Source organism: Molossus molossus, unplaced genomic scaffold, assembly GCF_014108415.1.
Source record: "Molossus molossus isolate mMolMol1 unplaced genomic scaffold, mMolMol1.p scaffold_m16_p_5, whole genome shotgun sequence".
NCBI classification, from domain to species: domain Eukaryota; kingdom Metazoa; phylum Chordata; class Mammalia; order Chiroptera; family Molossidae; genus Molossus; species Molossus molossus.
Genome location: NW_023425388.1, coordinates 50,726,595 through 50,751,075, shown reverse-complemented (window position 1 = coordinate 50,751,075; position 24,481 = coordinate 50,726,595). Strand labels below are relative to the sequence as shown.

Genomic DNA, 24,481 nt, shown 5'->3' with positions numbered 1-24,481 from the left:
CAGAAATAGTCGGGTCATCATTTACGTTACTCCACATTTAAAGAAGCTTCTTGCTATGCCACCCTATTTACTGGATGCATATTAATGTCCTGAATCAAAACCTTTTTTTTTACCAAAACTAGGTTTCCATTCATGAAAAGGTACATTTAATGACCTTAAAGAAATTCCCTATTCAGAATGAGTATGAACATGCTGCTTGGTAGGAGATGAAGAGATATCGACAGCTCTGGGTTGGCCATCCAGGTACCAAACCTTCTGGCCAAAACTTGCCTGAAGAGCATAGGGATGTGTATGTACTGCTTTTGCTTGTCTCACTCCACAGACCTCAGTGACCAGCTTCTGGAAGTGGTGGGGCTAGAGGGAGCCATGGAGATGGGGCAGATCTACACTGGCCTGAAGAGCGCGGGCAGGAGGCTGGCCCAGTGCTCCTCCGTCACCATCAGGTATGCGTCCTCATTACCTCGCAGCCTCCAGGTCTCCTGGCCTCCCTAGATTTGAGTCCAGGAAGCATGGGGGACAGAAGCTTGATAACGTTTATAAAGAATGTCTTTCCTTGGAGGCCATTTTCTGAATTGGATATAATGCGGTCATCCAGGACATAGACTGGTGTCCACACACCAGTCTCCTGTCACCTGAGCATGAATTGGTGAAATTCTCTAAACAAGAGTGTAAGACTCCTTGCCTTTTTAATGTTTACAAATTAAAATGTTAGATGTATCCAGAGAGCACATTCTGGCAAAAACCAGGTTGTCTGCTCTGCTCGTTCTTTGATGGTGGCCTTAGAAACACTATTTCCTATATGCCTGTGTAGAGCTAAACCATCAGCATCAGGAAACTTATATCAAAACTGACTAAGAGGATGAAAACCTTTCAGGGTATGGACTATACAGGAGGGGATCTTCTGATTTTGGTTGCTTCTGTTTAATCAGTGCAACTAATCAGATTCTTCTCCACCTGATTATTTCAGAAGTGTTTGGTCCCTTCCTTCTCCCATTCTATTTTCACAGTTCAAATCTATGAGTGTGCCTTAGGGATCTCACAGAAGGGACCACAGCATGCAGGTTTCCCAAAGTTATTTGACCACAGAACCCTTTTCTCCCAGAACCTCTTGGGCAAGTGTCCTCAGAGCACATTTATGGAAACTGCTCAATACTCCCCTGTATCCTTCAGAATGGTCCCCTGAGCTTGTTTCTGATGTCTCCTAGCTGAAGGTGTATCCCACTAACTCCTTTTCTGCATTCTTTCTCTGTGTCTTCTCTGTCTTTCTATTATTTCTCCAAGCTTTGCTCCTCTTTCTGCCTGGGTTGTTGCTGTGCTGGGGCTCTTGTTTTCCAGATTAATTTCTGTACTTCCTTCCCTGTGAGGTCTCCATGACTCTAACACCAAGTACATCTAGTCAGAACATCTAAGCTATAACTTATGTAGACCACAGAGAATGTAACATCTTGATCCTGGAAAAAATTTTAAAGCCATGTAAATGAGGGAGGGATTTCTCTTATATTCAGTAGACCAGTTTACAGATAGAAACAGAGAGGGTGAGCCAAGAGCCCCATCCTCCTGGGCATTTTCTAGATTCTCTCCTCAGCCCCCAAAACAAAAATCTATTCTCTCCTCTTATTATTTGTTTTGTTATTAGGTTTATGGTTTTTTATTATTAAATGTCCCTAGGGTCAGTCAGAGAATCATCTACATTAAAACACAGTTTGCCTCCTACATTTTATAATTTCAGTAACAGGGCAGTTGCCAGGTGAGGGCTTCCTGGCCAGTGGGTAGCACCTGTTCCCTGCTCACCCAGACCAGAGACCTCTGGAAAAACCTGCCTTTTCTCCCCATGGTGATGTAGTATGAATTCACAACTATTCAACAGAAGGAAGTCAAAAGACCTTGCCTCTCTCCTTTTAACAATCCATATGCCAGAGAAGCTTTATCCCAAGCAAGAAAGCAGCACGTTCTCCTCTCCTCTTCCCCTACCAATGGGGACAGTATTCCTAGTGACCTATTTCCCAGCTAAGCCAGGTCCACAGCTCATGCAACCACAGAGTGTAGTATCGTTCAAAAGATAAAAGAGGGGATGGCTAGGATCAGGAGCAAGGCAAGACACACTCACACCTGAACTGCATCTTTTGCAGGTTGGAGACATTACATCACTGATATGATGCAACCTCTCGCTCAACACAGAAACCAGGCTTTTTCCCATTTCATAACCTTTCCCATTTCAGTGAGGTCTTTGGCACTGTCTGCAGGCCCTATGCTGATTGTTTGACAGAGGGTCTGCTCAGCAGTGGTGCTGCCATACTGGCTAGCCGCTGTTTGCCAGGCTTCTGTGGACTTCACTGCTCACCCAGGGCAGTGTTTCTCAAAGTAGGGTCTGAGGACCAAAGCAACAGAATCACCCATAGTACTTATCAAAATGCAAACTCCTGGACCTGGTGAGTCAATATCCTTGAGGTGGTTTCAGGAATCTATTTTTAACAATCCCCACCCCCACACCCCCAGGATAGTCTTAGAGAATTACTCCCAGGTGGGCAGATAAGGTGTTCCCACTTCTGTTTCCCTGGTGGGAACAACCCTGATTCTCTGACTCCAGGAAACTCACTGTTATCTTGGTTCTCGGGGTTCCAGGACAAACAAGCTTCTGCCGATGCAAGTGGATGGAGAGCCCTGGATGCAGCCACCGTGCACGGTAAGTTTTGCCAGTCTTTGAGGCGAGGGTGAGAAGGTTTATTTGGGGCCCTTTCGGGGCACTGACTTAATATGAAATCACTGAATCTCAGAGTTGCACGGGCTTTGAGAAATCATCTAGTGAGGCCTCGCTTCCACTTTACTCATCCACCCACCCATTGACCTGCCAAGCTTTTATTGAATACCTGCTATGTGCCAAGCACTGTGAGGCACCAATTCCAAAACTGCAATTCTTCTGAGAGCCTCAGCTGGAATCACCCCTGTGGCAGGGAACTTACCACCCCAAAAGAAAGACTGTTCTGGTGATCAACAAGTCTAATTGTTAGAAAGTGTTTCTTTATGTGGAAGTCAAATCTGCACACTTAACCTTGAACTTCCAACCAGTCACCCACGGAGCCCCTGGGGGAGAATTCCCACAGTGCATGGACACAGTCCCCATGAGTGCCCCACAGCCCTGAGGACCTATCTGAAAACTCCACTGAAAGAGTAAACATATGCGTTATCTATTTTGTTTATGGTGTTCACCCAGCACCTAACACTGCCTGGTTTTCTAATAGTTGCACAATAATGTTTGTTGAATAGTGAACAAAGCACTGAACAAATGAACAAACAGAAACAAAGGGGACATCCTCATTCCCTTACTCATCATATCTGTGTTAGGTCTCCACTTAGCCTCTACAGGGGCCATGTATCCTTTCTTCTTAGTTCCTTCTTTGCTAGAAACCCATGAGAATATTACATTAGTAATATCCTGTATACTATCATGAGTGTGCAATTCTCAAAAGACGAAAGTAATGTTTCTAAGCTTTCTCACACTGGTGGAGTATTCAGATACCTCGGCAACCTGCTATTTTGAGCCCTTCAGAAAAGCAAGTGGTCTTCCACTAGAAAAATGGGTTTTTATGAGATTTCTACTAGGTCTAAATTGTAGGTGTATTTCTACAACTCTTTGTGCCATTAACTTCTACAAATTATAGAACTGGTCCCTAGAGACAGAAACTGTAGAGATGACATCTTCAATAAAGTTTATCAAAAGTATTGCCCTGGCCGATTTGGCTCAGCGGTTAGAGCGTTGGCCTGCAATCTGGAGAGACCCGGGTTTGGTTCCCACTAAGGACACGTACCTTGGTTGCAGTTCGTCCCCAGCCCTGGTTGGGTCATGTGGGTGGCAACCACTTGATGTGTCCCTTTCACATCGATGTTTCTCTCTCTCTTTCTCCCTCCCACTCTATCTGAACAAAATATCGAAAAATGTCCTCGGGTGAGGATTAAAAAAAAAAAAGTAGAAAGTTTTCACCCAGCCCCTGTGGCTCAGTAGACTGAAAGTCTCCCCATGGACTGAGAGGTCCTGGTTCGATTCCAGGTGAGGGCACATGCCCAGGTTGTGGGCTCAGTCCCCAGTAGGGGTTATGCAGGAGACAGCCGATTGATGTTTCTCTCTCACATTTATGTTTCTCTCTCACATTGATGTTTCTCTCTCACATTGATGTTTCTCTCTCTCTCCCTTTCTCTCCCTCTAAAATATCAATAAAAACATATTTTTTTTAAAGTAGAAATTTTTCTGCAAAATTTTACCTTAATCTGTTTCTATGAAGACTAATAAAAAGAAAACACACTATACCAAAAACCAATAATAGCTTACCACCTTGTTAGAGTCAGGATGGTTGGAGGAAACTTCTACTACTTATAATTTTGATGGAGCTGAATTGAGAAAAAATCTATCCAAGCTCCTCCTGTCTCCAAAAAGAAAGAAAACCTGGAAGAAATCAAACCCTCTCCCACCTGGGTCTGTGCTAACTGAGAACTGGATTGCCATTCACCTAAATCCAAACAGCCAAATGCTCCTCCTGGCCCACCCCCACCCTTTCTCTATGCCACCCTTTAGAGATTACAACCCACTCTGAAAAGGTCTGTAAACCAGTGATTGCATGGTATTCAGTCCACGGAAATCCGTATGTAAAGGTATGTTAGTCTGCTCAGGCTACCACAACAAGATCCCACAAATGGGGTGGCTTAAACAACGGAAATGTATTTTCTCACAGTTCTGGAGGCTGGAAGTTCAAGACCAAGGGGCTGGCAGGGTTGCTTTCTGGTAAGGCCTTTCTTCCTTCCTTGCAGACAGCCACCTTCACTGTGTCCTCTCATGGCCCTTTTCTGTGCATGTGCACGCCTGGTGTCCTCCTTTTCTTGTAAGGATACTTACAAGTTCTATTGGATTAGAGTGCTACCTTTATGGCCACTTTAAAGGTCCTGTCTCCAAATACAGTCACATTCGGAGTTAGGACTTCAACAGAAGGTAACAGAAAGTCATTCTTAAACTTCAAGAATTAAAACAAAAGTACACTTATTGCACCCTGGCCGGTTTGGTTCAGCGGTTAGAGCATCAGCTTGCGGTCCAGAGAGACCCTGGTTCGGTTCCCGTCAAGGGCACATACATCAGTTGCAGTTTGTCCCCGACCCTGGTTGGGTCGTGTGGGTGGCAGCCACTCGTTGCGTCCCTTTCACATCGATGTTTCTCTCTCTCTCTCTCCCTCCCACTCTATCTTAACAAAATATCGAAAAATGTACTCAGGTGAGGATTAAAAAAAATAAAATAATACACTTATTGCAACATTTTCCTGAAGGTACATCTCAACTAAGAAGTGTTTAGAATTCAAAGATTAATGGTGGGACATTATAGCACAAAAGAACTTTTGGTAAAAATTGAAACCAGTTAAATTAAAATGAAGTTTTTAAAAATCTGTTAAATACAGTTATACAAATAAATGCAAATGGAGAAAATCATCCTTTATAAGAGAAGATGTACAATGTAAACATCAATAACCTGGATCCCAAACCTAAGGTTCTATTAACCAAGGCTGTAAGCATTTAGGAGACATTGTTGAAGGAATAGTAAAAATATGCTAAATTTTTCATTGTGTCTTTTCATTTTGATAATTTAAAAGTATTACTCAGAAGAAAAGTTTAATAACTAAATAATCACTTAGTGAAATTAAAAACAGGGCACATGCCTTTCAAAACTGTGAGAATTCAAAATCTATAAACCTTATCAATGTAGCAAACACAGAAGGCAAACATTAAAAATGGAAGTACAATGAAAAATGTTAAGATTAAACACATCAATAATGATAAAACAAAAACCAACACATATATATATTCAAGTCCCCAAATAAAGAACAATACTCTTGCCCTGGCCGGTTTGGCTCAGCGGTTAGAGCGTCAGCCTGCGGTCCTGAGAGACCCGGGTTCGGTTCCCGCTAAGGGCGCGTACCTCGATTGCAGTTTGTCCCCGGCCCTGGTCGGTCGTGCGGGTGGCAGCCACTCGATGTGTTCCTTTCACATCGATGTTTCTCTCTCTCTCTCTTCCTCTCCCTCCCTCCCACTCTACCTGAACAAACAACAAAAAAAGAACAATACTCTCATATTGGATTAAAAATTAAAATCTAATGATATACTTCTTATACGAGATATACCTAAAACAAAAAGACATATCTATCTTTTTTTTGCCATATCCTGTATTAAGCATAGAGAAATTAACAGTAATAATTGATATTGTTAATTATATTAATTTTAGACAAACAAGCCAAAAATATAAAGTGGAATAAAGAAGGTCACTTTTATTTGATAAAAATTATGCTCAATTATGAGGTGTTATGGTCATAAAATTTTAGGTATCTATTAACAGAATCAAAATACATAATGTGAAAAACAATATCAATATATATTCTGAAGAAAAAAATTGATATGTAAGAAAAAGTTAACAGAAAAACAGGTATTGAGAGGCTTTAAAATATTTGTGTTTGCCTATGAGATCAAGTAGCAAAAAAAAGACATAAAACTTGAATGAAATAACTCGATAACCTATAAACAAATTAAATATCTCATACTTTCAAGGATCCACAGAATATGTACTAAAATAGATTATAAACTACTTTACAAAAATATCTCTATAAGATCCAGAAGCAGAAAGTATAAAGGTTATTTTATTTGACCACAAAGCAATAAAACTAGAAATTAATAGAAGATTAAGTGAATAAACAAACAAAATTTAATTACTCAGATTTAAAATTTTTCTAAAGAATAGTCAATTCAAGAGATCAAAACCACTGTTCTTGACTAAAAATAATAAGAATTAAAAGGCTCTCATTTAAAACTTATAGAATATAGCTTGAACCACATTTGGAGGTGTATTCAGAGTTTCATATACATCTATCATTTAAAAAGGAAAAAAAAAGTAACGAATAATTCCAAAATTAGAAGAAACAAGAATAAAACAAATTTAGGAGAAGCAGAAGGAGGAAAATAATAAAGATAAAAGTAGAAATTAAATAATTAAAAAACAGGAAAATCTAGAGCTAGTTCTTTAAACATGTCAAGTGTTTGAAAACCTAATTTCAAAAAGAAAATACCAATGATCATATATATTAAAATATAAAACATATATAATAAATGTAATAAAAATATAAACATAAACATAATGGTTTTACTTAATTACAACACAGTACATAATATGAAAGATATAAAAATAAATGAAGAAGACTTAAAGACTTAACAAATAATTTTTTTAAATATAGCAACATGTTTCTAAATAGGGATCCCAAACAAAATCCTATTGCAGTTGTTTTTTAACTTAAAAAAACAATGCAATAGCTAAGGCATTTAATGAAAGAACTATGAGGAAGGGCTTCCCACAAGATATTAAAACAGCCATAAAGCCACAATAGTTGGCACAATATTGTATAGATAAATCAACAATGGAAGAGGGCCCTAAGAAACCTTAGTACTACATAAAAACTAATGGGAAAAAAAAGGAAGATCATAAACTAATTTGAAAGGAATGGACTGTTTAACATACGCTATCCAAGAAATTGCCTGTTTGGCGAAGTGTCATTATATACCAACTTCTCACCTCAAATATACTCCAGAAACAAATTAGAAAAACTCAAATACTATTAAAGAATTAGATGTTATTAGCCAGGAGGGGAATATAGGTGACTATAATCACACTGTGAGCAAGGACTTTTAAAGAGGAAAATGTGACAAATTTGACTATTAACAAATTTAAGACTCTACAAGTCAAGAATCAATATAGACCTTTAAAAGGCTAAGGACAAAATGTTTGCAATAGCTATTTCTCCGAGCAGGTTAATTCCCATAATGTTTTATGAGCTCTTAGAAACCAGCAGGAGAAAATACTAGGAATGCAGTTGTGAACAGATAATTCACAGAACAAATGCCATGGGCTAATAAACCTATGAAATAATATTTAATATAACAAATTAAAAAGGGGGAGAGAATTTCAAATTTAAATAGTGAGAAAGCCTTGTCATGTTTCACCTAACAAATTAGCACAATTTGTTTTTCTTTTAAAGATAATAGTCATTGTCAAGGGTGTGGCAAGACAGGCACACTCAACCAGCGAGGCCAGAGTATAAACTGGTACAGCTGTTCTGCGAAGCATTTGGAGCCATGTATCAAGAAGATCCTTGCAAATATTAATATTCATTGATACAGTTCATTTACTTTGACCCTTAAAATTGTTCATATACTTCTAGGTATTTAATCTAGGTAAAATACAGGAGCCAGTATATTAAAATGTCTATATTACTCATAATAGCAAAAAAAAAAAAAGGAAATTATCTAAAAGCTCAACATTTAGGAAAAGGCTTAGATAAGCTATGTGAGATTCATCAAATGTAATAATTTCCAAATTATATTTAATTAACTTTTAGTGACATCAGAAATGCTTGCAAAATAATGTTAAATGAAAACGGCTGATTTTAATTTTATTAAAAACATATAAGAACAGAAACAAACGGGGGAAAAGAACATAGCAAAAAGTTAACAGCAATTATCTCTAGATGATTTTTAAATTTTTCCCATAATTTCTAAATTCTCAAAAATGAGTATGTATGTATTTACACATAAAGATGTATGTATATAAAACATACAGAATTTAAAAACTTGCCTTGTGCTTGCAGCACTGTAAGATGATTTCTCATGTTTTACCATCACAGTTAAGAGCATTTAAACCCTAAAATTACCTAAGAATTTTCTCCCAGAGTTAGATAATAGTAGGATCTAACTAAAAGAGATTCTACTTATCTAGTCCAGTGATTCCCAAATTTGAGTATGATTGCTGGTTTTCTTATTTAGTAGGTCAGGATGCCTGACAATTTGCAATTCTGACAAGTTCTCAGAAAATGCTGATGCCGCTTGTCTAGGGACCACACTTTAAGAACCAATAATCTAGTTGAACTTCCCAACTTAACAATAGACCCCAGACTTCTCCACCCCTAGCAAAACACGATTGTCCAGCTACCTTTGAAACCTTCTGATGGGCCCTGGCCGGTTTGGCTCAGCGGTTGGAGCGTCGGCCCGCAGACCGGAGAATCCCAGGTTCAGTTCCCGCTAAGGGCACGTGCCTCGGTTGCAGTTTGTCCCTGGCCCCGGTTGGGGTCATGTGAGTGGTGGCCAATTGATGTGTCTCTCTCACGTCAATGTTTCTCTCTCTCTCTCTCTCTCTCTGTCTTTCTCCTCCTCTCTCTCCCGCTCTACCTGAAGATAAATGCAAAAAAATGTCTTCAGGTGAGGATAAAAAAAAGAAAGAAAGAAAACCTCTGATGGTAGGAAACATTCTTATGATCTTGCAGAACCCAGAAATAGCTAAGACCTGAAACAGTGTGCAAACCTCTTCTCTCCTCTTTAAGGCTCACATTAAGCAGAAATATTTTCTTGACTTTTTAAAAAATCACAAAGACCAGTTGAGACCTTTCAGGTTTGTGCCTTTCTATTTATCTCCAGCTGAAATTAGGGCAGACTTGAATACTTCCCAAATGATTGGGGAAGGGTCCACACTCATGGTTATTGGCCATTTTGCTGGGCATGATTCGAATTATTTGTCCTGAGAGGGCAACGTTCAGGACTAAGTTCCTCAGTTTATTGCTTCTCTTAAAGTAATAAAAATGTGTTGATTTCCAGAAGATGGCCCCCCAAACAAAGTCAACTCCCAGCACTAGTGAAATTTTAAAATTTACTCACTTTTTTAAGGGGGAATTATATGCTGCAGTAGCTTTGTGAATTCCTAGCTATCACAAGAGTGTATTGTATCATTTCTCTTTATAACAGAGGAGAGAATTAACTAGGAACATGGGGCTGCTGTCCCTTGTGCTTGTCAGATGTTGTAAATATTATGAAAGATGTTTAAGCAAATCATAGAGACTTTAGTTAATTGCCTGACGTGCCCAATTACCACAAAAATTTGAGTTCTAACTACAAAAATATGAAGACTCTCTTTCCATGATGGGGGTTAAAAAGTCAGGTTTAGCCATGTCCAACTATCTTCTAAAATGAAATCTTTATTTAACTCTACTGGACCCTCCTTATTGGGGGATAAGGGGGATAAGAGACTGACATCTCTTTGACTTCAAAAGAGGATATTATCTCATATTTCTTTCCTTTAGTGTGTATGCATACAGTCAACTCTCAGTTATCTGTAGTATTAGAATCCACAAACTACATCAAAATCTCTCATGTTACCCAGGATCTCCAAACTTCTACCCAATCAAGACCTTCTTCAAAACTGCTGAAAACCCAAATGAGAGGGATTTGAGTTTCACTTCCTCTTCTTTGCCCTGCAGGTGCTAACAAGCAAATAAATAGCTCAGCTAGAGATGGGGGAAAAGGAGAAGCCAGGGTCTTCTACCATCTAGAAAAAATGGGCTCTGCCCTGGCCAGTTTGGCTCAGCACTTAGAGCATCGGCCTAGGGACCAGAGAGTCCCAGGTTTGGTTCCTGCTAAGGGCACGTACCTCGGTTGCAGTTTGTCCCCGGCCCTGGTTGGGTCATGCGGGTGGCAACCACTCATTGTGTCTCTCTCACATTGATGTTTCTCTCTCTCTCTTCCTCCTTCTCTCCCTCCCGCTCTATCTGAAGATAAATGCAAAAAAAAAATATACACACACACACACACACACGTATATATATATATATATATACTCGGGTGAGGATAAAAGGGGGGGGGCTCTATCAGTGGGAAATGTAGGCAGTGGACCAGCTGCCATTCTGCCCCAAACACAGCCATCCCACTGCTAGGATGTTCTCTCTTCTTGGTGTGCTTCCACAGCATGTCCTCTGAATAGGTACTGCACTGGCTCATGGAACATCAAGGTGAATAAGATGAAGTTCTTCCCCTCAGGGGACTCGTATGCTTAGGGAGTAAGAGAAGCATACAGAAATTGCTGTCATCAGAGAGTGCTAAATTACATGCCACAGAGAAATCCCCAGTCTATGCCTCACTTGCATAAATTCTGGGATAACTATAATGCCCATAATAAGGCACATAACACAAAATGGTGCTTGATATGTTCTTGGTTTGCTCCTCTGGTGACTACCACAAAACGGAAAAATAGACTTTCCTTCTAGATCTGCAGGCTGGTGGGAACCAACATAAGACTTGTTTACAGCCCGACAGTGTGGCTCAGTGCTTGAGCATCGACCCACGTACCAAGAGGTCACCAGTTTGATTCCTGGTCAAGGCACATGCCCAGGTTGTAGGCCAAACCCCCAGTGGGGGGCATGCAGGAGGCAGCCAATTGATGTTCTCTTTCATTGATGTTTTCATCTCTCTCTCCCCCTTCCTCTCTCTCTAAAAATAAATAAAGAAAAAAATTTTAAATGTATTTTAAAAAAAAAGAATTGTTTTCAGCTTTCATCACTCAGGAATTCTCCACAATATCTTTTGGTCTGACCCTTTCCTTTTCATATCCTGGGTCCTTATAAATTTAAACCTGGCTTGGCCAGAGTCTCCCCCATTCCGGCTCAACCTGACAACAAATTGAATAATTTCCCCTCAAACTCTTTTTTTTTTAAATCATGTTATTCTCCAGCTTAAAAAGTTATCATGGTTCTCCATTACCTCACATTAAACCCCCTAAAGCCCTACATCAACTTCCCCATCTGTATCCCCTGACCTCATTTCTCATCCTTTGCCCCACCCCACTAACCTGTTCATACGTGGCCCCTCTACTTACTGCCTTCCCTTTCTCTTTTTAGCAACATATTTCCTTCCCATCTCTTCAGAGCTTAAGATTCTTCCTCAAATACTACATTCAGACTCTTCTCATTCCTTATCTAACTTCTTTTTGACACCATTTGGTTTATGCTACATTCATTTAAACATGTTGATAGGTATCTTCAATTCTTTTTCTATTGCTTTCTGTGGTCACACTGTCATTTCCAATAATGTGATAAAAACCATGAGAATGGGCTCATGGATTCTGTTGTTTTTCACATAATCTTTCTCCTTCTCCTCCAAAGTAAGATGACAACTATTTAACTACTACTTTTCATTTTATACTTTACAATGGGCATTCATTGACAATCTACCATTTGTTCTTTGCAACAACTTTGTGAGAAAAACAGGACAAATATCCTCAAATATCCACCTGTAGGTGACCAGACCTGGTTTTGAAGACTAAGATTTTTCCAAAGGCCCACAGCAAAGAGGTGGGAATTCTGGGACCCAAACCTGGGTCTTTGAGTCCTAAGTACCTCTTGTTCCCACATCATCTTCCTACTCTAAATGTGTCATATTTAATAAACATTGTTGATAGACTGCTGATAATGCAGATTATTGACATGTTAGTATCACCAGGCCACATGCAAATAGGGATTAAGCATTTTGAAGCCATCCCTGAGGATAAAGTTGGGATGAAAGGCAAAAAGGAGACTTCGCCAATGTCTTTCACTTCAAATTGACTTAAAGTTTACAGGAGAAAATACTCATAAAACCTGACGTTCCAAACAAAATAAAATACCTTCCAGGTGAAGACAAGAGGAAAGACCTAAGAGACACACTTGGAAACTCTCCAGATCATGTTGCCTGAGTCAGAGTTTAGACAGAAGGTCAACTTTGAGTTGCTGGTTGACATCTCAGCACTGCCTACACAGGAATAGCTAGGAGCAATGGAAGCCGGGAATCTGAAAAAGTGGGCTCTGGCTGTTCTGTCCCACTCTGTGTGGCCTTAGGCCTTTATCCAGCAGAGGGGTTGAATGAGAGGGTCCCTGAGGTCTTCTCTGGCTATGACATTCTGAAAGTCTATGAACAAGACAGGTGCGAGCTGATTACCATGTGGGAAGCTCACACCTGTTTGTTCCGCCCCGCACTCCCATCAGTGCCAAACTCCAGGCCTAGTCAGGGTCCAGTTGCCAGTTCTGAAGTTGTTCAAGGACAATCGTCCTTCTGCATGGGGCTCCTTCCAACCTGAAGCTGGCCTTCCTTCCTTTCTCTGAGACTCACTCTCCCATAGGCTACTGGGATTTGCATGCCACTAATTCATTTCTGCCTCTTTGCTTTTAGATTAAAATTATTCACAAGAACCAAGCACCCATGATGATGGGACCTCCCCAGAAGAGCAGCTTCTTTTCACTGAGGAGGAAGAGCCGTTCAAAAGACTAAACAATGTGCCAGTTGCCAGTTAAACCAAGAGAGAAAACAAGAAACTGTACCCCACACACACGCACACGCACACGCACACGCACGCACACACACAAGCGCACGCGCGTGCGCACACACACACACACTAATACACACACACTCTCCTCTCTAACCAGTGGAAGCAAAGCCACCCTTCAGGAGGATACCCTCACCCTGCCATACAGTCTTTATTTTAACAATGGACACACCCCAACAGAGCCAATGACAACAGAACATTTTGAATGGACTTAGGGCCCACCTGGCTCAGGCAGCAACCTCCACATTCCCAGAAGGCCTTGAGTGAGACTTTCTGAGTTTGAAGGAGAACTCCCCCTTTCTTCCCGCCAGCCCTGCAAGTTTCCTCATGGACACTCCCAAGGAGCAGGCTGCAGGTTTCCTGCCTATGGTCAGATCGGATGTGGCCAAGGGAAAGAGCTCCCATTCCAGAAAGCTCGCACAAAGGTCCCTCTGTGAAGAGAAAAACGGCATCCGACGTTCAGAGCATAGCCCTTGGCAGGGCTCAGCAAGTGCACGCTGGCTTCTTGGTCATCCTTCGAGCGACAGCTTCTCCCTGAACCTGCTGAGGAGGCAGAAAGACTGTGGAAAGCTGTGTTTCCATTCGTGGTTCTCTGCACTGTCAGTGGGCTCTTGTCATTTCCCGAAGCCTTCTCCTGGCGGCTGTGTTTGTTTAGAAAGGGCTCCAGGAGCCCCCAGAGCTGCCGGCGCAGCACACCTTAGATGTGGTATTTATTTTCTTAGTTCTGTGAACACCTGGGAAGGGAAAGCAGAGAAACTGGGATTTATTTTTCAAATTGGTGTCATAATATTGTGTAAAAAGGGAAGAAAAAAAAACACCCCCAGCTTCTTTCTTTTTCAAGCCAAAGTGTGTTTCCTGTTTGAGTTCCAAGCCCTGGTGGCAGTCTATTCCTGAAGGCAGAGAAGTCGGGCGGGAAGGGCTGTTTGCTAAGGAGACCGGGAGACAAACTGTCAGGCGGTTCCCTCCGACCTCTTTGCACCTAGCACTCCCAGAGTATGACCAAGGCCCTTCTGATGGTCTTGTGTGTGTACATATATGTAGCATATATATTTATAAATATTTATATTTATTTACTGATGGACTTTTCCTGGTTGAAAAAAAAATATGTAGTATAGAAACAGAAAATGGGAAAGATGAAGGTTTTTACTCCCCCATTCTACCATTTCCTTGTTAAGACACATGCCCCGGGGTGACTGTGAGATTTAAGGGAAATGAAAGTAGCTTCTCATCATAGAGAGACTGAGAATTCTTATCCTGGATCATCAAAACAGCCATGAAATACAGGCTGGGCAGAACTTATTCTTCCATTTGTCAGATAAGGAAACTGAGTGTCAGAAAAGTTAAGAGACTTGTCCAGGGTATTGTGGCTAATGTGGTTTGGGAACAGGTGCCACTTAAGAAGATACTCAGTAGAGAAAATAACCTACACATCTTGGAATAGGGTCATTCCTGGTCTCTGAGAAATGATTCCATTTGGATCCAGGTTTCCAGGGAAGAATGAATGTGCAGCACATGCATGGATGGGACAAGCCCACATGAGAGAATGAAGCCTCATGTTGCTTCCCAGATATTCTCTCTGGCCTGAACTGGTGAGAAGTTGGTCTGGGGTCGAAGGCACTGAAGAGATCATGGAACTCTCCACATATCTCCCCCTCATGGTCATCACGGTCTTTCAGTATGGAAACAACCCTGGCTGCAGGGATAACCTCAGTGGAGAGTCAGAGGAGGACTGAGGTACCTTCTGCAAGGTACTACCAGCCGGTACCCAGAGGGATCTTGGCAGAACTCAGTGGGTTTCATTCTGCTGGTGCTGTTATTACCCTCCTTTTCTGATGGCAAGTGTCTATGGAGCTTTTTCAATAGAAGAAACATTTGCCTCGGCACTTTTGTTCCCTTAAGCCTCCATCCTCTCTGAGATCTCTCAAGAGGAAACCTGGGCCCACTGGACATTGCTCCACTGAGTTTCCTCTAATCTCCTGGCACTGAATCAGGAGCTTTGCACAAGGAAGGGAAAATTAAAAATTGTGTGTACAAATTGATTCTAACTCTGAAGGAAGCAATCATCTAGGACCATGTAGGAGGGACATCCAGGACCATCCTGTTCAACCTAACAGTGCAGAGCACTGGGCAAGGGGAAAACCAGGCCACCCGAAGAATCTCCTGAGTGATGGGATCCATGGTGATGGGACCAACAAGAATGACAGCAGGTACTACCTTGGAAGCCACTTGATTCTGAAACACAAACAGGTTCAGATTTGGGGTCACTTGTTCTAAGGCATTTACAGAAGTTTTTGCATGTATCTCATCCCTGACTCCCCCAACATTGAGACTGTTGAGATATAGCACTATGAACAGATGAAACTGATTCTCAGATTCACAAGTCAGAGACTGGCCCTTTGCCCACTCTATTCTAGTGCATAGGACTTACAGTGTTGCTTGAGAGACATGTCCTAAGTCTTCCTTAGAGTATAACAAACTTGGGTGGAATTGCACTTCCAATTTGGTAACCTCAGTAAGCCTAGTGTTGTTGTTTATTCTGACCTTGCCACTCATCCCTTAACTACTGTGACTGTGGTTTCTTACTATAGAGCACCTCTTCAGGGTAGACCTCACAGCAACCTGAGGCTGGCAGAGAAGGTATTATGATCACCCCAGTCTTAATAATGAAAACAACAACAAGGTTTACGGAGGTTTAGTAACGTCTCAAAATCACATAGGCAGTCAGGGGATAATTCAGTCCTTATTCCTCATTTTATTCTGATTCTGGCCATGCCACAGACATGTTCTCACCTGCCCCCACACTGCTACTCCACTAGCAATAAAAATAATAAAACAGGAAATCTTTGACACATTGTGTTATCCTGGACTAATGGGCTAGGAGTTGTCCCTCATTATGGCTTGGTCTTTGTGGGTTTCCTCCAGTGAGTTGAGAATTGAGATAGACTTAGTAGGATGATTATATTTCAGGTCAGAGACCAGCTCCTCTCAAGAGAGTTCTTTCCACAGACGGAAAAGATATGTTAAAATTGCCAAATAAATTAGGAAATACTTGGCAGAACCTGGAAGAGCCTCCAGACTGGCGTTACATAATATGCATATACATTATACATATGCACATTATATAAGGTAACATAGTACTTAATGTGCTGTATATATTATGTAAATTACATATTTGTGAGTAATCATGATAAATATAGAGACTCACTAATCACTTTTTTACACATACTCAGTGACAGATTAGGAAGTTTCTTTGCCAGAGAGTCTTAAAACTTACTCTCTCCTGCTGCTTTGGTTCCAACTCCTGCCAAAAATAATTGCATCAACTTTTCCCATCTCCATCCCCCTTTCCTGCTGGCCAAAACTCTTAGTTACCTCCTGTCCCAGCTAGTACCTTCTATGGAACACTACCACAATTGGGATCCATAAAAATAGAATCATGGGGATAAGAAGGATCTAGACTCCCAGATTCCCTATGTCACAGGCCTACCCCTCCCTCTACACTCCCAGGCAGGTGGGTGCCTAATGCTAGTGTGAAAGGAAGAGAGGAGGAGAGGAGGGGAGGGAGGGAGGAAGTCTACCAACCCTCCAAGCAAGGAAACGTCATAGTGTTTCTTGGTCACCAGTTCCAGGATCCAGCAATAATCAATCAGGAAGTTATTTCAAACAGCATATCTGAAACCATAATTACCTAAACTGTATTTCACAACATAGTAGTATCCATAAAATGCTCCATGAAAAGTGAGTTCCATGGGCAAGTACTAGATCCCCTTCTAGGAGATGCATAGAGGGGCTTAACTCTAAGAACTCACACTAAAGAATCATAGAAACCTTTATTTATCTGCCAACATCTATAGATTAGAAACACCGCCTTGAGCCTACTATTTTTTTCTTTCTCTTTTCGGGGAAGATGGGAACATGCAAGTAACCATCCTCTGCAATAATATTCCAAAAAGTACTTTTCTAGGATGAAAAGTCTCCATTCTTTAAGACACTCTTTCTTGTTTTTTCTATGTGACTGTTTAACTACTTTTATTGTACCCATTGTTCTTCATGTCTTCAAGCAAGAACCAAGGACCTGGACTCTGTCCTCTGAGTGGGGAAGGGAAGAGGGGGAAATTAGAGAGAAAACATGGTAGCTGCCAGGGGTCAGACATCATCTGTGTAGCTCCAGAGAACAGAACTAGGCTTAAGGAGCACAGTTGTAAAGAGGTCTATTTTTATTCAATTAATGACTGCTCTTAGAGCTGACCTCATAAGGAAAGTGCTACCTTGTGGGGGAATGAACAGCTACCAGCTCTAATAGGGAAAGCTTTGACCCAGTTGGGTGGGAAACAAGCAGTGATTGTTCTACCTTGTTCAAAAAGCTGTTGAAGTGTTTTTGTAGGCATTAATGTTAAATCAATAGGTCTGTTACTTCCTTTTGAACAGCATACCTCCATGTCTGTTGTTTTCTGAAAGAATAAAAAATGACTCCCAAAGAGATTTCTGGATCAGTGGGTACTGATATATGGGAGGACTAATCGGACACATTGGTACTCAAGAGCAGCCAGTGGTAGTGATCTCTCTTTGGTAGCTGTGAGAATTTAAGGAATGAGATAAAGTATTAAGACCAAAAGAAATTTTGCATTTCTACTGGGGTCCATTTTAGCAGTTTGGAATTCTTCTCCTAGTCACAAATACCAGACCTGCATCTGACTAGCAATAACAATGAAAAAGAAACAATCCTACATCTCAAATATCAATCAAATTTTAGAGGAAAAAAAAGATCAGATTTTCACATGGAGCCATTATTTTTAGCTTACCTGCAAGTCCACCATATTGGAGTGCATCGTTTAACTTTCAACTACAGAGAAAACACAGGAAAGAGAGACAGCAAAGGGAATTCCTGTTTAGTGCTTACTGGGTGCAAGGCAGTGTGTCAAGGTCTTTTTGTGTAATGTCTCACTTAATCCTTAGAGTAGCCTATGATATTGGCATTGTACTTATTTCACAGACAAAAAATTAGTAAATAGAAAGGTAAAGTACTTTATCCAAGGTCAGACAGATAGCAAGTGATAGAGCTGAGACTTGACATGGATCTATCTCACATCAAAATGTATTTTTTTCTACTATATTTTAGTGCCTTTAACATTCTTTTTTTTTTTTAATTTTTTTGTTGTTGTTGTTACATATGTTTCTTCTTTTTTACCCCATTGGCACCCCCTCCCCATCCTTCCCACCCCGACCCCGGCTTTATTGTCCATGTCCACTGGTTGCCTTTAACATTCTTATATAACTATTTCCCACCCTACTATAATCCTGGGTAAGATTACATGGCATTGACAAATTGATCTCCTATCTGGTCAATCTCTGTATATCCATCTAATCATGTTCCTATTTAAGAACTTCCAGTGCTTGCCCACATTTAAACTCAACAACCTCCATGGACAGCTGGAATCCAATACCTCACCCTTGCAATCAAATTGGCAGTCATCCTTTAATCATCAATGTTTCAAATGCTAGCTGAATGGGACTCATTTCCCAAGGCCTACATAATAAATTTTCTATTTAACTCTGTGATTGAGAGAGCCCCAAGCACCCTTCTCAGACTAAAATGCCATGGTCAGCAGTGACTGGCCTGCTTGGGGAAGGAGGGCTAGGGTTGTAGAAGGGAGTCTCCAGCAAGAAGGCTTTGCATGTGATACTCATTAGTGATAGGCGTGGGCTGGGCCATCTGTGTTCCACAGGAGAACAGAATGGCAGGCTGCCTTTCAGATGCCAAGAGATGCAATCTAATGGGAAGATCCAGAAAGCTCAAAAACAGAGAGGAATTTTTTCTCATGGGCATCTCTGTGGGAAACCAGGGACATAGAAAACCAAAGGTTATTAGAAATTAGCTGCTTAACTTGCTGGGCAGGCCATCCTTGCTACCACTTCACTCTTCATGTCCATGGTTCAGGATGGCAAGCAGAGCCCTGCAGCCTCACCTGCTAACTAAGATAGAGCCCACAATATACCTATGTCATCCTGAAATGTGTGGATGCAATGGCAAGTACATTACAGCATGGCATCAGAGCTTGCAATTAAGCCTCCAAGTCTCCCAGGGGTCAGGAAACACTGCAAATAGAAGAGCCCATTTACTTGAATGCTCAGTGCAAATTCTAGAGAAGTAATAAGACATGGAGGACTACTCTAAATGGCTCCAATCGGGAAAATGCAATTTAGAAGCAAAGAGGATAACATCTTACCCAGCATCCAACGTGTTGTAGGTAATGAGTAAATATTTGTTAAATGAATTAATAGCTATAGTGAATATAGTATCTGTCCTTCTACCCTGGAATAGATAAGGGAAGGGGGGTGAGGGAGTAGGGATGAAAGCTTTTTAACTAACAACTCAGGAACTTGAAACCACAGGATGTAGAGGGAGCTCATAGGGGCCTTTAACTACCCAGACATCTGTTGACTGATGGATACAGCTAAATATGGATCATCAAAGGGCTTTCTAAGTCACATGGAGGGCAGCTTCATGACTCAGAATATATGAAATTCAACTTGGACAGAAAGACAGAAATATTTGCATTCTACTTCTTAGAGATCAGGTCAGAATTGACAAAGAATAAAAAACAGCACGGAAGTGGAGTTACAGCTCAGTAAGAGATCCACATAATAAGATACAGATTCATGAGATGAAAAGAGATAGAGAACTGATTTTTTTTTTTTAGCAGATTTATTTGGGCAAGGGAGATGAGCATGAACATGATGGTCCAAAAATGGAAGAAAGAACTGAGAAATCTTTTCTTTTTAAAGCTTAAATTTCAGTTAATGGTAAAATGAAAATGTCCAGGCATTGAAGAAATTGTTCCTAAATAGCTACTATCATTTATTGTCTAGTCTAAGGCCTATTACTTTTATGGCCACTTTTAAACTTCACAAGAACCTGAGGAAGTTGGTGCTATGAGGTTCCCCATTTGACAAATGAGAAAACTGAGAAACAGAGCAAACCTTGTGGCGGCAGCTCCAGGATTCAGAGCTGTCGGGATCTGCCTTCAAAGTCCATATTCACACCTGCAGTGCCATCACTGATTCTTCGGAGCTTCAACCATGGTGATAGGGATTTGTTACCCCAAAACCAGTCCCCTGAGCATGACTTACTTCCTTCTCATACTGAAAATCCAAGTATCTCTCTTCCCTCTCCCAAAGAGCAGAGTGGCAAATACCATTCGTTTGGGCACAGAGGCACACAGAGGAGGAGGAGCAGATCTGGGCAACAAAAGATGCACATACACCTTACCCACCTCCCTTTTTCTTAGGTCCTCTCTCTAAGGCACCAGCTTGGCCATATTCTAAGACACTACTTAGCGGATAGACAGCCAACAATGAACACCTGATGAAGAACTCTACCCGATCAGAGCATTCACATAATATGAAAGGTTATATTAAAAAATACACAGAGCCCGGTTGGTGTGGCTCAGTGGTTGAGCATCGATCTATACACACCAAGTGGTCGCCGGTTTGATTCCTGATCAGGGTAAATGCCCAGGTTGTGGGCCTGGTCCCCAATGGGGGGCATACAGAAGATGGCCAATCGATGTTCTCTCTCATCGATGTTTCTATCTCTCTCTCCCTCACTTCCTCTCTCTCTAAGAATCAATAAAAAATAAAAATAAAAAATAAAAGATACACAGAGACAAATTAAAGATCAGGAGCAGTGAAATTAGGTCAGGTAGTCAAATATTTGATTTAGTAACTGATAGCTAAAGGTGGAATTGAGATTCAAAATGTCCTTTAAAAAAATCTATTAGATTAATCATAGTTTGGGGTAAAAAGACTGCTTCTAGAATAATGCAAAAAATTTTTTTTGAACTTTTTCCTTTCCAAAAATATCCTTTTTAAAATTTTTCTAAGACTTACAAGGTAAGGGATAATTAAATGGTAATTTCTTTTTACCTTAGTATGAAAGGAAAGGAATTTATAAACCCCACAGTCTAAGTGTCAATCTAGAAGGAGATCCCAGAAAGTCAGCATTTTCTGTTGAGAGACTAGACAACAGTATTTTCTAAGTAATTAATGAATTTAGTTTTTTGTCTTTATTATTATTATTATTATTATTATTATTATTATATATTTTTAAGAAAACTGCTACCTGTTGGTTACCAGAAAATGGCATGATAGAAAAAACTGTCCTGGTGAATATTTCCTCTCTCCCCAATATTTTTCAGGTAAAATAATGGAGCACTAGACCTTTTAACTTAGAACTGTACATACATGGAGGGTGTTAGTAACAGGATGTCACTGAATCGTTGTTTGGGGGTTGCTATCATCACACTTGGCTACCACCAGGCCTTGAGTGTAACAATAATAAACCTAAGAGGATTAAGCAATTTCCACCTCTATCCCCTCTCTATCACTGAAGCTCCCCATCCCCCACTCCCCAGTTAAATATACTTCCTGGAATTAGAGCATCTGGGAATAATTTCCTTTTATTATGAAAATTTTAAAACATACAGAAGAGTAGAGCCATGAATATAATGAGAACCCATATACCTGTCACTTGAGTCAACAATTGTTATCATTTTGCTATATTAGTTTTATCTTTTCTTTCACCAAAATATTTTAATGTGAATTATAGATGTCATAACTTCTCACATCAAAATATGACACATACATCATTATGGGGGATCCTGTCTTAAGTGTGCAAGTTTGTGTGTGTCCCCCATGTTGCTGGAGAAAGATTCAGGGTGCTGAGTATATGAGCTCAGTCATTTCTCAACTGACTGAATCCAGTTGTCACAAATAGCAGTTAATCAGGATATCATTCTATCATTTATAGGAGAAAATTAGGCGTGGAATCCAAGAAAGAGTTTGGCTGTGTTCAAAATATTCCTGATTGATTTGGAAAGAGGGAGCTAAACAGCACATTAACTGAATTCTCAGAAGACACTGAGTTGGGAAGTGTTATAAGCACTAATGATGCCAGAGAGAAAATGTAAAGCACTTGGAGGAGTTAGAAATTTACCTGAACAATGTGTGTTCTTATTTTTTAAATAAAAAAATGTTTAAAGCATTAGGAGTTACAGTAGTTATATTACTTTGGACAGGTCAAACAGTGAAACATCCTATCTGCAGGTTCACTTAGTCATATAAAAAAACATTATCATTATTGCCCCCATATGTGAAAGATATGAAGCTAGACTGGAGGAGGGGTAAGCTGCTGAGATGTACAGACAGATCCTCCCCCTCCACTGGGGCATAACCGAATTGGAAGTGTGTCAACCCCCCAGGGAACGTCTGGGAAGCCTGGTTGAGAAGTGTTGGCTCACTTAGGCAGGGTGAGATTTTATTTTCAATAGGCGAAGTGTAAGGGAAGCGGGTATCATTACACTTGCTCTGTGCTTAGCTGCCGGGGTCAGGGCAGGCTGACTGCAGATGTTCTGGATAAGATAGTGAGCAAAGTGTTGGTTTGTTTGCTTGCAAAAGTCTGCTGGCTCAGTGATTCTGTCAAACAAAAGGGAAGCAGGTAAAATGAGTGACAGCAGGTTCCAGAATATTCCGCCTGTCACAGTCAATAAATGAAATGAGTTTCCTATTCAAAAACAGCCTAGCTGATGGCAACAAGTGGAAATCAAGACCTGATACTCAACCTCGGCCTGATTTCCAGCTGTGGCTGACAGACCTCACAGAGCACCCATCTGGCTTCCCACACATAAGAATAAAAAGTTTTCTTAATCACCCCCCCCCCACCGCCGCCCCCCCCAGTACACAGCTGCCTACTATTGACTTATTAAACACCCCACCCTCCCTTCCCCCACACCATGGCATTCACAAGACCAAGCATCACCTTTTCCTTTCCTGACATTGCTGCTGTGAAGACTGAACGTCTATGTTGACTAACATGGAAATAAAAATTGTTTTCATCATCCTGAGAGTAGGAACTTGTTTTCTTCCCAGAGTGCCCCCTCTTTGAAAGAACACAATCTCTTCTGAGTTCTCTCCTCCTGCCTAACCCCTGGCCCTGAAGCCCAGGATCCGCTGATGGGCGTGAAAACACATGAGCTCACTGGAGCTTATGTAAGATCTATTGGCAGTCCTTCCCGGGAGATGGATGGCGGCCGGGTCTCTGCACACTTGTGTTGCCTTGTCTAGGCAATGTGACTTTTCTTTTCTCTGTCTCCCCGGAACAGAGAAGCTCACTTGTATTGCTGTGCCTTAGCAGTTTGAAGAGAGGAGTCAAGGAAGCACACACAGTGTTCCCGCCTATATCCCAGTGATTAAAACTGGTGCAGTTTCCTGATGGAAAGAGTAAATATTCAAAAGGCCAAGTTCAAGTGCATGTGTTGAGCGTCCCCCCTGCCCCCCCCCTCCCCCAGTGGCACTGCCCCTTCTCTCTGCTCTTTGGATCACTGCAGAGGAGCAATGAGAGAATTAAATGGGATCTGAGGACAGATGCTTCCTTGGTGTCTCAGAGGACTCCAGCTCAAATGTCCCTTCTGAGAAGTTTGTGAACAGTCTAGAGCAAAGAGAGATGAAATAGATGAGAATTTCCATCTTCCCACAAAGGAAAAATAAAGGACATTTACAGAAATCCGTTGGGTGTGCTCAAAGGCAGGTCATCTGCAGGAAATTGATCCTGCCTCCAACTGATTTGGTAAGAATCTTGTCCTTTCCCAGGCTCCATTTTCTTGAGGGCAGGAAGAAACTTGGGGGGACTGTACTCAGGAAACTCAAAGAGAAGTGAAGAGACAGAGGAAACAAGGGTAGGCCGTGATCCCAACTTCTAAACTCAGTGGATGTTTTACGTGACTCCCAAGAGGAGAAGGGAAGGTTTTAGGTCAGGATTTGGTTTTTCTCCAGCCATTAAAAAAATGGGCCCATGAGACCCTTGGCAATGATGCTCTACCCTACTGCCTCAGTTACTCCAGGCCTGGGCAGCTGGCGGCAGTGCCAGAGAAGATTGGGTTCTCCATCCATGCCAGTTTTCAGTCTCCTTCCTGAGCTGCACAGAGCACGACCCATGGGCACTTCCTGCCCACATAGCATCAGGCTGGAAGTGCTCCTCAACCTCTGCTTAGCACCACACTGCTTCTCCTGTAGGGCCAACTCCACTGCCTACCTTCATACCAACTAGCAACAGGGACTTGGGCAAGTCATATTATAGCTCAGTTTCCTACATGTAAATGGGGCTGGGGAGGAGGACTCATGCATTTACTCATTTATTCATTAATAAATAGTTTGTTATTTAACATTGTCTGCTTGCTAGGCACTTTCTCCTAACTTAACATGGTTCAATGCAGCCCTCTTACTTCTCCA

At 41.2% G+C, this 24,481-nt stretch overlaps 1 protein-coding gene across 7 annotated transcripts in view; it reads left to right on the top strand.

Moving 5' to 3' along the window:
• Positions 1-15,660, top strand: part of DGKG (diacylglycerol kinase gamma) — a 196,460-nt gene extending 180,800 nt beyond the window's left edge. For 4 of the 7 annotated variants that reach the window (XM_036242390.1, XM_036242387.1, XM_036242388.1 and 1 more), the window contains 3 exons: positions 323-443; positions 2,623-2,683; positions 13,042-15,659. In XM_036242390.1, coding sequence (XP_036098283.1) covers positions 323-443; positions 2,623-2,683; positions 13,042-13,140 — 281 coding nt within the window. In that variant the 3' untranslated portion in view covers positions 13,141-15,659. Of the gene's footprint in view, positions 1-322; positions 444-2,622; positions 2,684-13,041 lie in introns of all 7 variants that reach the window. The other 3 variants (XM_036242392.1, XM_036242395.1, XM_036242391.1) reach the window with 2 other exon arrangements.
• Positions 15,661-24,481: the final 8,821 nt, after the last annotated feature.